The sequence below is a fragment of the Mustela erminea genome, chromosome 8 (assembly GCF_009829155.1).
Source record: "Mustela erminea isolate mMusErm1 chromosome 8, mMusErm1.Pri, whole genome shotgun sequence".
In the NCBI taxonomy this organism is placed as follows: domain Eukaryota; kingdom Metazoa; phylum Chordata; class Mammalia; order Carnivora; family Mustelidae; genus Mustela; species Mustela erminea.
Genome location: NC_045621.1, coordinates 88951495 through 88966163, shown reverse-complemented (window position 1 = coordinate 88966163; position 14669 = coordinate 88951495). Strand labels below are relative to the sequence as shown.

General features: G+C 35.2%; 1 protein-coding gene across 4 annotated transcripts in view; it reads right to left on the bottom strand.

Annotated features, from left to right (window-relative positions):
- The window catches only part of LRP1B (LDL receptor related protein 1B), a 1969831-nt gene that overhangs the window by 987173 nt on the left and 967989 nt on the right, over positions 1–14669 (bottom strand). For all 4 annotated transcript variants that reach the window (XM_032356230.1, XM_032356231.1, XM_032356232.1 and 1 more), the window contains one exon: positions 12519–12681. In XM_032356230.1, coding sequence (XP_032212121.1) covers positions 12519–12681 — 163 coding nt within the window. The remainder of the gene's footprint in view (positions 1–12518; positions 12682–14669) is intronic.

The window sequence follows — 14669 nt, the reverse complement described above, 5'->3', positions numbered from 1 at the left end:
AAATTCTACCAATTTTCAAGGGAATTTATAACCACAAAAGTCATGAGCCTAGCTTACAAAATTATTTGTCTCTTCAAACATTAAAACAACTTGAATGGAATAAGAAACAGTTTATATGGAGTCCACAGGGAGAGAATATTCCCCATTGCCAATTTTGTACTGACAGGCATTGATGTATTGATGTATTGAACATAACAGACTAGAAAGAACCTCTCAGGGGAAACATAGGTAAAGAACAATGGACAAGAGGAAATTTTATAGGGAAAGAACCAGCATCTAGATAAGAGACTTCCAAACCACCAGGGCAGGAGGGCCTTCCTTTCTTTGCCTGGTAGAATTTCATTATTGCTTTAGGCCAATGACTACTGTGTGCCTCCAATCTTCTTTTCTAGCTGATAATTTTGTTTGTCATTCTATCACTGATCTATCCATTTATAAAGGGTATGGAGGGGACTATGGGTATTTGTCTTTTGGTCCACAGTTTGCTGTATACAAGGAAGCACAAAAGGTCATAATGAAGAGGTTTACACATCACCTAGAGATCCTCCACTATGACCTAAATGTATTATTCTATGTATGTGATTAGATATGTAATGTTGCATATAGATATTTCATAGCCAGAAGAAAATACTGTGGCAAGTATTTATTGAAAGTTCTCACTTCCATAGTATGGTGGTATCATGGGCAAGAAACGGCCTAATCAGGTACTACAGTACCCTTTCTCCAACTTCTGCCATGGATAATCACAAATCTGATCTCTTTCTGAGTTTGTTTTGTCACTTTTTGTTTAGATGTCATATGTAAGTGAGTTCATACAGTATCTGTCTTTCCTTGTCTGATTTATTGCACTTACAATGTTTTCGAGGTCCATCCATGTTGTCACAAATGGTAGGATTTCCTCTGTTTTTTCTTTAATGGTTGAATAATATTCCACTGTGTGTGTGTATGTGTATGTGTGTGCATATATCACAAATTCTTTGGATAAAAGTATAATGATACAGGGGCACCTGGGTGGCTCAGGGGGTTAAAGCCTCTGCCTTCAGCTCAGGTCACGATCCCAGGGTCCTGGGATCAAGCCCCACATCGGGCTCTCTGCTAGGCAGGGAGCCTGCTTCCCTTTTTCTCTCTGCCTCTCTCTGCCTTCTTGTGATCTCTCTCTCTCTCTCTCTGTTAAATAAATAAATAAAATCTTTGAAAAAAAAAGTGTAATGATACACTCACTGATAGACATTAAGTTCTTCCCATGCCATGGCTATTGTAAATAATGCTACTGTGATCATGGGGGTACAGATATCTTTTTAAGTTAGTGTTTTCTTTCTTTTTTTTTTTTTAAAGATTTAATTTATTCATTTGACAGACAGAGATCACAAGTAGGCAAAGAGGCAGGTGGTGGGGGGGGAGGCTCCCCGCTGAGCAGGAAGCCTGATGCAGGGCTAGATCCCAGGACCCTGAGATCATGACCTGAGCCAAATGCAGAAGTTTAACCCACTAAGCCACCTCGATACCCCTGAGTTAGTGTTTTCATTGTCTTTGGATATATTCCCAGAAGTGGAGTTACTATATCATATGGTAGTTCTATTTTTAATTTTTGAGTATCCTCCATATTGCCTTCCACAATAGCTGTATCAATTTACAACTCCACCAATGATACACAAGTGTTCCCCTTGCTCTACCTTTATAAGAGCATTTGCTATTTCCTGTCTTTTTTATGATGGCCATTCTAACAGGCACGAGATCATATCTCATTTTGTTGATAATTTGCATTTCCCTAATAACTAGTGAAATTGAGCAACTTTTTGTGTACCTGCTGGCCTTCAGATTTCTTCACTGGAGAAATGTCTATTCATGTTTTTGCTCATTTTTTTAATGGGATTGTTTTTTGTTTGTGCTATTGAGTTGTGTGAATTCTTTGTATATTTTGGGTATTAACCTCTTATCAGATACAAAGTTTGCAAATACTTTCTTCTTCCCATTCCATAGGTTGTCTTTTCACTTTCTCGATGGTTTTTTTCACTGCGCAGAAACTTTTTACTTTGATATAGTTCTACTGGTTTGTTTATCTATTTATTTATTTAGTTGTTTGTGCTTTAGATGTCATATACAAAGATTAATCACCAGTATCCATGTCAAGGAGCTTTATTCCTATGTTTTCTCCTAGGAATTTCATGGGTTCAAGTCTTATACTTAAACTTTTTACCCATTTCAAGTTAATTTTTGTGAGTGGTGTAAAATATGAGTCTAGTTTCCTTCTTTTTACATATGCCTATCCAATTATCCCAGCACAATGTATTGAAGAAATAGTCTCCTTTCCATTGAGTATCCTTGGCTCTGTTATCAAGTATTAGTTGACTATATATGCTTGGGTTTACTTCTGGGTTCTCAATTCTGTTCCATCAGTTTATTTGTCTGTTTTAATGTCAGCACCATACTATTTTGATGACTACGATTTATAGTATAGCTGTAATCAGGAAGTGTGATGCCTCCTGCCTAAACACAATTTTTAAAAGTGCTTACAAAGATAATTACCACTAAACTGAAAAAAGACCAGATACTCTCAGCATCTGACTTTCTCCTTTGCATGATTTAAAAAAAAAAAAAAAAAAAAAAAAAAAACTTGAGTCAACACTACTTGACACTGTAAAACATCCACCTTGACCCTAAGGCCAGGCCAATTTCTCCCTAGACAAACCACTAAGAATCTGGCTCAAGGGAAAATATCAATTTTGGATCAATATCTTGCAAGGCTCAGCAGTCAAGCAGAACAAAATATAACTCAGCATAAAAGCTGTTGAGTGTTTTTTTTCTTGTTCTTTTTTTTTTTTAGTTGAATATGATTATATAACCTACAGTAAAATCCTGAATTTATGTTATATATGAAAGGGTGGTAATATACAAAGGGAATGGTGTCAAGTACTTATTTTATTGTTTTAAATCCTTTTCCTTTCCCTTGTGGTGGCATTTCCAAACCAAAATTTTCTATTTTTTGAAAATAATATTTGTGCATGACCCATTATTTACCTCATAAACTTCAAATAAATTATAGCTTAGTATTTTCTTATTTAGAATGTATTTTTTTGTAAACTATAGTAACTATATCTTCTGGTTGTAACATTTGATATTTGATGCATAACTCTGTTATACTCCAAGCTCCATAAGAGAATACATCACACCATTATGTTTGATGTCCTCATTACACCTGAGTGATATAGGAAATCTATGCATGCATTTTCAAAAGCTGTACCACTAGCTTATATGAACTTCTTGTTTTCACAGAACTCTATGCAAGAAACAATTAGAAGTAATTTTAAACTGCTTGCAAGTATAAAATTATTCTTTTCTAATAATGGCACAGATTCTTCCAGTATGGAAAATATTATCTGGCAGGGAGTATGACAGCTTTCATGCCACTTGAGAATCATTTTATAAGTGAAACAATAATTTACTTAATGTTAATCCCATGGCTTAGAATATTCACATAGACTCCAAAAGTATGGAGAATCTGATAGAATAAATACTACCATCAGTTTCTTAAAGTATATCTTTAAAGATAAAAATAGGGATACTAGGACTGTTATCCAGACTGTACTCCCACCCCAGCTTCTTCTTAGTATTGTAAAATGTTACTGGAGAAAAATTCCATTTTACTTGAAAAGAGATTAAAAAAGAAATATCCCTTCATATGAGTCTGAATGGCCTTGGCCAAACGGAAGTAGAATTCTCCTAGAAAAGGGAATGAAGAATTGGATCAAAGTATTTGTCCATATTCCAAACAAATTTAACTAAGTTGAAAGAGACCCCATAAATGCATGGGAAGAACAAGAAAAAGTCAAAAAATTGCACAAAAGATATTTCTTTTGTATGATATTTCTATATCATACAACATTGCTTGTGGTCGATGATGTTGCTTCTTAATCCATTTTTCTTTTTCCACATTAGCTTGGTCTCAATTTTGCTCCCGTGTCCTTCTGTCTTTCACATGCCAAAGGTAAAAAAAAAAAAAGGCTTTTGTTGTCCCATTCAGGTAGGCATCTACCCCATTTCTAACCAAGAAGACATGAAAGTATGTCTGTTTAGAAGCTCTTCTATAGGAGCACCTGGAGGGATCAGTGGGTTAAGCCTCTGCCTTCGGCTCAGGTCATGATCTCAGGGTCCTGGCATTGAGTCTTGCATCCAGCCCTCTGCTCGGCAGGGAGCCTGCTTCCTCCTCTCTTTCTCTGCCTGTCTCTCTGCCTACTTGTGTCTCTCTCTGTCAAATAAATTTTAAAAATCTTTAAAAAAAAAAAAAAAAGAAGAAGAAGAAGCTCTTCCATACTCAAGAAAAATACAATGGGTTTTTTCCCCCCTTTTTCCTTTATTTTTAAACTAAGTGTCTTGTTTCTACGCAGGATCCTTAGAATCTCAGTAGCCAGTTGTGACATGAATGGAATTAGCCTGAAAAGCACACACTAAAGATAACATCTCAAAGAGGTAAAGGGACACACATCCTTATTGATACTGTTGAGCCACTCAAATAACCAATACAGGAACTGTCTTATATCTAGATTTTTTTTTTTATTTCCAGCATAACAGTATTCATTATTTTTACACCACACCCCATGCTCCATGCAATCCGTGCCCTCTATAATACCCACCACCTGGTACCCCAACCTCCCACCCCCCGTCCCTTCAAAACCCTCAGATTGTTTATATCTAGATTTTTAAGTGAAATAATAAATTCCTCTGTAATTTAAGTTATACATAGTTTCTTTCTTTTCTATTACTTTATCTACTTGAGGGGACATCATTAATCAGAGTCAGAATTCAGAGAAGAAATCTCTTTTATAGGGAGTAGAGGTATGGGAAGATATTAAATATAATTACTATAAATAGCACTGTGAATTTAGTAATTTAGAGATAAGCTTAACAGACACTGAAAACTTACAGAATGAAAAAGAGAGAATAGCAAAGAAAGCAAATAGAGATATAAGATGTTTTGCACTATTTTGAGTTATTTATATTATTACAAATCATGTCAGCTAAGAACACAGTGAGATTGAATCAATTTGGGGTAAGCTTCCAGTAAAGGCTGTAGTGAACATAAACCACTCCAAACTACTCTTTCATAATCCCAGGAAAATCACCATATAATTTGTATCTGAAGGAGACAGTGATTAAAGGCAATGACATATATGAACCTCCACTGGAGGAGAGGGCTGGAGAGGAATTTGCAGCATTTGACAAAATGAATTTGACCTTAGACAAAATGAATTAATGAGAATAATTGGAGTCATATATAAGACAGCTAATACGGATTTTTACCCTTGAGCTAATATGGATTTTTACCTTTCAACCACTGACTTCACTCCAAATAGTACAGACCATGACAAACTTGCATGTCTATGTTGTCTTGCCTAATCACAAGAGCAACTACAGAAAGGAACTTTGGATTGAAAAGTAGCAGTGGTAACTCTCCTGAAGCACTTAGTAAACTGGCCAATTTAAGTAGATGCCTATTGTTTAGATAATTCTCTATGAATCTAAATGCCATCAGGAGTGCTAAAGCCACCAAAGAAGGTAGTAGTAGTAGTGTAATAGGTAAATAGGAGATAAGCATATAGATATTTAGATTAACTATGGACAGATAAAAAATGAAAATAAAGCTATCATAATGATACTCACTTGAATTTGTTGTTACAGAGAAGAAGACACATTGGTAAGACTTGGGGAATAATTAACACAAACTTGTAAGAAGTAATCACTGCACTCCATTCACTGAGTATAAGAAGTGAGCAAATAACTCCTTGGTACTCTTCACATAGGTGAATTTGTTTTCTACCCACCTAAATACTGCTCTGATGTGCAGGATCAAGATTGTTTCAAAGATACACTAATAAACCAAAATACACTTTTAGCAGTTAGTTTAGATAAACAAAACTATCTATCTATCTATCTACCATCTATCTATCTATCTAAAGAAACTTTAAGTTTAGTATCTCCAATAAGAAAATTAGAGTAAGTCAACACATCAGCTCAGTAGAATGATAACTGAAGTTAATGAAATGTCTTCCTTCTCTGAAGTTTCCTTTTCTTTTTAAATTTTTTAAATTTTTATTTATTTATTTTTTTAATCTAACAGAGAGAGAGAGAGTGCACACACCATCAGGGATAATGAAAAGAGAGAGAGAGAGAGAGAATTAGGCTCTCTGCTGAGCAGAAAGCCCAATACAGGGCTCAATCCCAGGATTCTGGGATCATGACCTGAGCTGAAGGCAGACAGACACTTAACCAAGTGCCACCCAAGTGCCCTGAAGTTCTCTTCTTCTTTTTTTTTTTTAATTTTTTTTTAGTGTAACAGAATTCATTGTTTATGCACCACACCCCATGCTCCATGCAATACATGCCTTCCATAATAGCCACCACCTGACTCCCCCTTCCTCCCACCCCCCGCCCCTTCAAAACCCTCGGGTTGTTTTTCAGAGTCCATAGCCTCTCCCCTTCCAATTTCCCTCAACTCCCTTCTCCTCTCTATCTCCCCATGTCTTCCATGTTATTTGTTATGCTCCACAAATAAGTGAAACCATATGATAATTGACTCTCTCTGCTTGACTTATTTCACTCAGCATAATCTCTTCCAGTTCCGTCCATGTTGATACAAAAGTTGGGTATTCATCCTTTCTGATGGAGGCATAATACTCCATAGTGTATATGGACCACATCTTCCTTATCCATTTGTCCGTTGAAGAGCATCTTGGTTCTTTCCACAGTTTGGTGACCATGGCCATTGCTGCTATAAACACTGGGGTACAGATTGCCCTTATTTTCACTACATCTGTATCTTTGGGGTAAATACCCATTACTGCAATTTCAGGGTCATATGGAAGCTCTATTTTTAATTTCTTAAGGAATCTCCACACTGTTTTCCAAAGTGGCCACACCAACTTACATTCCCACCAACAAGGGTTCCCCTTTCTCCACATCCTCTCCAACGCACGTTGTTTCCTGTCTTGCTAATTTTGGCCATTCTAACTGGTGTAAGGTGGTATCTCAATGTGGTTTTAATTTGAATCTCCCTGATGGCTAGTAATGATGAACATTTTTTCATGTGTCTGATAGCCATTTGTATATCTTCATTGGAGAAGTGTCTGTTCATGTCTTCTGCCCATTTTTTGACATGATTATCTGTTTTGTGTGTGTTGAGTTTAAGAAGTTCTTTGTAGATCCTGGATATCAACCTTTTGTCTGTACTGTCATTTGTGAATATCTTCTCCCATTCTATGGGTTGCCTCTTTGTTTTGTTGACTGTTTTCTTTGCTGTGCAGAAGCTTTTGATCTTGATTTTATGAAGTCAGCATTACCCTGATCCCCAAACCAGGCAAAGACCCCACCAAAAAGGAGAATTTCAGACTAATATCACTGATGAATATTGATGCTAAGATTCTCAACAAGATCCTAGCAAATAAATTCAACAGCACATTAAAAAGATTATCCACCATGACCAGGTGGGATTCATCCCTGGATTACAAGGATGATTCAACATTCACAAATCAATCAATGTGCTAGAACAAATCAATAAGAGAAGAGAGAAGAACCACATGGTCCTCTCAATTGATGCAGAAAAAGCATTTGACAAAAATCCAGCACTCGTTCCTGATTAAAATGCTTCAAAGTATAGGGATAGAAGGAACATTCCTCAACTTCATAAAATCTATCTAGAAAAAACCCACAGCAAATATCATCCTCAATGGGAAAAAGCTCACAGCCTCCCCGTTGAGATCAGGAACACGACAAGGATGCACTCTCATCACTCTTGTTCAACATAGTATTAGAAGTCCTAGCAACAGCAATCAGACATCAAAGAGAAATAAAATGTATCCAAATTGGCAATGAAGAAGTCAAACTCTCTCTTCACAGATGATATGATACTTTATATGGAAAACCCAAAAGACTCTACCCCCAAACTACTAGAATTCATACAGCAATTCAGTAATGTGGCAAGATACAAAGTCAATATACAGAAATCAGTTGCTTTCTTATACACTAACAATGAAAACACAGAAAGGGAAATTAGAGAATTGCTTCCATTTACTATAGCACCAAGAACCATAAGATACCTGGGAATAAACCTACCAAAGAAGTAAAGGATCTGTACTTGAGCAACTACAGAACACTCATGAAAGAAATTGAAGAAGACACAAAAAATGGAAGACCATTCCATGCTCTTGGATCGGAAGAATAAACATTGTTAAAATGTTTATACTGCCTAGAGCAATCTATATTGCCTGCCATTCTGATCAAAATTCCACTGGTATTGGGGCACCTGGGTGGCTCAGTGGGTTAAAGCCTCTGCCTTCAGCTCAGGTCATGATCCCAGGGTCTTGGGATCGAGCCCTACATTGGACTCTCTGCTCTGCAGGGAGCCTGCTTCCTCCTCTCTCTCTCTCTGCCTGCCTCTCTGCCTACTTGTGATCTCTGTCTGTTAAATAAATAAATAAAATCTAAAAAAAAAAATTCCACTGGTATTTTTCAAAGAGCTGGAGCAAATAATCCTAAAATTTGTATGGAATCAGAAGAGACACTGAATTGCTAAGGAAATGTTGAAAAAGAAAAACAAAACTGGGGGCATCATGTTACCTGATTTCAAGCTTTACTACAAAGCTGTGATCACCAAGACAGCATGGTACAAAACAGGTACAAAAACATGGTACAAAAACAGACACATAGACCAGTGGAACAAAGTAGAGAGCCCAGATATGGACCATCAACTCTATGGTCAAATAATCTTCGACAAAGCAGGGAAATATATACAGTGGAAAAAAAGACAGTCTCTTCAATAAATGGTGCTGGGAAAATTGGACAGCTATATGTAGAAGAATGAAACTCAACCATTCTCTTATACCGTAAACAAAGATAAACTCGAAAAGGATAAAAGACCTCAATGTGAGACAGGAATCCATCAGAATCCTAGAGGAGAACATAGGTAGTAACCTCTTCGATATCAACCACAGCAACTTCTTTCAAGATATGTCTCTGAAGTTTTCTTCTAATAAAGAGAAATATGCAAAAAGATTTTAAGGGAAATTAAGTTTACATCCTTTTCAGGAAACATTTTTGTGGATATGTGTAGAGGATAGTTCTTCCACAAAAAGATAGGACTCACAATTTGTAACCTATAAAAATGTGAATATGAATGTTTGAAAATTAGGGGTACTCATGAATTACATACTCATGAATTACATATTCTTCAAGATCATAATTCCATGATGAGAACAAGAACACATAGTGGCATGTCTTTAGATACTTCCTAATGTCCAAACCTATAGCAAATTCAGAACTATCTGAATCAACAAACTAATTGATAACAGTTACTTGTGGAGGTGTAGTCTATAGATTTAATTAACCCACAGTGGAGACTGAGGAGGTTAACAGACAAAGGTCAGCAACAATTCTGTCCTGTAACAGGTGAATAGTGAGTGTAGGCTCTCATTTGAAACTGAGACTTGCTGTAGGAGCCACTGAATAGAATTGAAAAACCTGTTATCTACCCCAAGGATCTCCCTGTTACAAAACCCCTTACATGGGCATGGGCAAACCTGCCTCATTTCTGGTTTCCCACATTCACAGAGCATCTTAGATTAGAATTTCATAAGTCCATCCTACTCCCTGATAACTGTTTACTTTTATTCTATCTCTAATTTTTTCATCTATGATTAGTTTTGCCAGCAGCAGGAATCCAGGTAGGTATTGGGGAAGTGTTTATTAACTATTAAATACTGTCAGTCACTCCTATGTGCATTCAGCTCTGAGACTTGATCTTCACTCCTCTGCTTTCTGGCATTTGGCCTGCTCTTACAGAGAGCAAAGATGATAACAGTCTTTTCCTGGCTCCTTACATGGGGTCACAGATTCACAAATAAATCCTATAAACACTCTGCCATTCATGCTTTACAAGTTAAAAACCCAAACTATATAGAAAAATGGCATACATTATACTTAGAAAATATGTAATTCCTGATGTTTCTCATGATTTCCCCTCTCCCTCAGCTTAGTCATCTCACATAACTCTAGAGAGTCTGGGTTTATACATTGTACCATACATCTGCCAAAATACATTTTTCCCAAACTGCCAAACCAACTTCGTTATCATTATTATAAGTAAAAGTTAACAGTATTGTCAACTAAAAGATATTTTTTTTTCAATGCTGCTTTTGAAGAGGTAAGGCAAATCTCTTTCCATTTCTAATGCTATTAAGATCAAGCTCTAAGAATCAGGTCTGACTTTAAATGTATCCCAGTGTTTTCCAAAGTTACAAGAGAAAAAGCCAAAAATATATCATTCAACCCATACAATTAAGAAAAGGTAGGAGAAACTTCACTAGTGGCACGTGTCGCCTTTAGTAGGTCATGCAGAGTTGTTCTAGCCTTGACTATTCAGAATAGTCTGGAACAGGCCCAAAAGTAGAAGTTAAAGGAAAAACTTACTGTTCCTATCCTAGATAGTATCATATTAATCCTAGCCAAATTTCTGATAATAAGAGAAAAGTAGGATATATTTGAAAGTATTCTATTACAAACTGGTTTATATTTATAAAAGAGTGGATCTCTGCTGTCTCTGATTTCTACAATTCATGATTGAAAAACTGTTAGAGGCACAGAGCAAACTCAAACAAAAAATTCCAGAGAACCTATTGTGATAAATGATACATGACAAAATTACATTTAAACAGTTACTAGGCCCAAAGGCATCCTGCAGAGAATAAGCACAAACAATATGGGGGTTTTCTACTCCTAATTCCTTTGACAAAAATGACAAAATATGGTTTTTTCATGTAATGACAGAAACAGGAAGCTTGAGAATATAAAACACATTGCTATTCAGAAAGGGAGATGGCATTCACATATATTTCAGGCCGACAGTTTTACTTAAAAGGGGTCTCTGGATCTTTGTTTTTAAGAATGGGGAAGATAAGATGGTAGAATGAGGGGAGAAATGCAATAGCTTCACCTCTTAACATTTTTGAAAGATAAGATTGTCTAAAGACTAATCTGAAATGCAGTTAGCACATCCAGGGAAAAACGTGCAAGCAAATATATTTCTAAACAGAATTCCAAAAGAACGTTGTTAGCATATTTGTAAATTTCCAATTCTTTCTTACTACCCTTATCCAACAACCCAAACAAATCAGTTTAAATACAACTTCTTTTACTAATGTCTTTTGAAGCATCGCTGCAGTCAGATTGAGTCAAGTAACCATCTGCTACAAATACAAATAGAGCTACATTCAAGAATTATATTACACAGCCTTCCTAGCAAAGTTCTTACGTGCAAGCTGTTCTTGTCAAAATCAGAACCATTGTGATGATGCATCTTAATATTCAATCAGACTTTAAGTAAAGAGTGACAAAAGTCCACATATGGATGACAGCTGTTTCTTCAGTAAATATTTTCCCATTTATTGAATGGAGGCTTATGGCAGCTCAGGATATATTCCATCAGACATTTCAGCCTGAACTGCTTGGGGACAATTAAAACAGTAACAAGGATAAAATTTCAGTTTTCAAATCTTTGCTACAACTTACATCTGAAAAAACAATATTTTTTTTTAAAAAAACAATTAAAACTGTATGTCATGTCATTGATTTGAGAGTATCTGTGCACAGTATTGACTGGAGAAACAACTGGATTTATGACTCTACATCTTTTTTGCCCTTTCCCCTCAGTAATGCCATAGTATTTGTAAAATTGAAACATAATTGCTATATGGATTTTCTAACCATATGAACAAACTTGATGGGAATTTAAATATCTGTGACTCTATTTTGACAAATTGTGAAATATTTTAAAAAGATTAATGAACCTATTAGCTAAAAGAAGGTCAGATAAGACATCTTTTTAACCAACAAAGAGGCTTGCAAAATTAAAAAACAAAACAAAACAACAACAAAAAAAACAGAGAGAAAATAGATTCTGATAAATTCAGTAACTCCATAATTATAAAGTATTTACATGTCGTAGTTAGAGAGAAAAAAAGTGGGTTTCAACTAAAAGATGACCTTAATGGTTTAGTATTGTCCTTGAACTTGTATTATACCACTTTTATAAATCCCAAATGTGTTGGATATGTTTGTTATTAGGACATCTTTCAAGGAGTATTTCTGAAGCTTGCTAACATCAAGGTATACTGCTAAGGGAACTTAAAGTCTTCTTCCTTTAACCTAAAACTATCTTAATGCTCTTGTCTGATGACCCCAAAGCAGTTCTTATGAGGGTAACAGGTTGTTTTTGCTTCAGATTAGACCAGCAATATTAGTGTGTTAAGGAATTGCTATTTCCCAGGTTCTGCATGGTAAATTGTAACCCTTTTCTCCTCCTTGCAATGCCGATGTTGAAACTGACATTCAAAAATATTTTGAACCAATAGTCTTCTATTCCACAACTCCTGTAAGACATTGATCTCTTTTTTTTTATTTATTATATTTTTAATTGGTAACCATTTCAGATAAAACATTATAAAAAAGAAAAAAAAAAAAGAACTTCTTACCCTGCTATTGGATCTACTGCTATTGCCTTAGGATTATGAAGTTCCAGGTCAACCAGGGTGACACATACAGACCCATTGTAATTACAAACAAAGATCCGGTCACTGACATGGTCCACGAAATAGAGATTTCTGGTAAGCCAGTCAATCGCCATTTGTTGCACATCTGAAAAACACACATACAAAATCATTGCATTACAGGTACAAATTTAGTATCATAAGCCAAAGAGTATATAAATCTGTCCAGACCATCACAAAAGACATTTCAAAAGGAAAGGCAGTTTTATGATTAAAACTAACAAATGAAAAAAACCTGCAAAGTTAATTTTTTGCTATACCAAATAGCAAAATCACAAAATAAGTGAGTTAATTATTCTGTAAAGTAATGACTACCTTTTGATACCTTTCTTCTTGTTATATAGGAATGAGAACGATTTAGGGAAATGGGTAAAGAATTTTGTCCTATTTCCTCCATTTATACAAAATAGTTTATTCAACCCAATGGTTCAATGACAGCTAAACTCTTTAGTAGTAATAAATCTAAGGGTGAATCCATATTTTCAGATCCTCTTCCATTAAAAAAAAAAAAAAGGAGGGGTGGAAAAGGTGGAAAAGGAGATCTGAAAAATCTCTTTGTTTAAAAAAAATATTGAAAGCAAAAAGAGGGGTGATATGTTTTTCAGTAGCATACACAGGCATTTTAAAACAGGCCTGCTCAAAGATTAATTCTCTAGATGAGTATTTTTAATAGTACCTTCTGTGATGAAGGAAACATTCTACATCCGTGTTGTCTAATCAAGTATCCATTAACCAAATATATCTAGTTGAACACTTAAAATGTGACTAATGTGAATGGGAAACCAAATCTGTACTGATTTCATTTTAGTGATCTCAGATTTAAATTTAAATGATATAGTTAGTGGCTACAATGAATAAAGCAGCTCTAGGAGAATGTATCTGTGTTTGACTTGAATATCTTCTATTTGATCAGACCTATACCATGGTGGAATTTCATGCTGATTTATAGATATTTATCTGGTAGAAAAGATAACTACAAAGGCTATGGTCGTACTGTCCTGTGAGGCATTAACCATTTTTATTCTTTCCTATAAATTTTATTTATATTCTTTTTCTTTAAAATGTCTGCAAATATCTAATTCCACTAATGCTCTTAGATCTACAATACTGTGCTTGTTTCCTCAATATTTCATAAATAAATTTCTGGTTCATATTTATTCTTGAATTTTATGACAATCATGCTTTTATCTATTGGAAATTATACTTTGATACCTCTTTGTTCAAACTTACTACGGATCTATGATTCATTCACCAAACAGTTTCTTTTTATAATCTGAACCTAAACATTCTTCCTACTCTGCTTCAAAATACTTCTTTAGTAACCTGCAGCTTCAGTGAATGATATCCTTTCAACAGAAAGAAAAACGTAGATGCATGTGTCATTATTATCACTCTTAATGGTATATTGTCAAAGCCAGTACAGAAAGTAACAAGTTTGTGGGAATTTCTATCATGCCTTACAAGGACAAGCAGAAAGTGGATATTGCAATTCATTGGACACACGTTTTCAAGCTATCGATTACAGTTTTATTCCTGAATTGCACAGTCTTTATGAAAACATAACCATTTAAATGTTCCACAAACTACATGCTTTTTTCAACCAGCTCAGCAACCAGGATTTTTAAAAAGCTGAACTATTTCTCTGTCTCCAGAAATCTGCAAATGCATGCTTTTTTAAAAATTCTTTTTACATTATTATATCAACTACAGCACAGAACCCACTGTTTCAAATGTCATTTTAAATACCTTGTGTTCAGATAAAGTATGTGCCAGAGTCCATTCAATGGCCCATCCTTCATGCTAGGCATGCACTTTGTGTAGACTATGCAATTGCAATTTCAGACAAAAGAGCTTTTTGACAGCATTCACACCTTTTTCCAACTCTTTATCATTAAAGAAAGATTCTCTGCTACTGAAACAATAGGTATTGTTAACAACCATCCAAGTTTGAAGCACAAAGGTCTCATTAAATAACCTAATAATTAGCCAAACAGTAATTGTGATATTGGCTTTGTTTCCTTTTCTTATATTTGAGTTTGTCTAGTTTTAATGTAATCTTTTATTAAGATTGGAGAA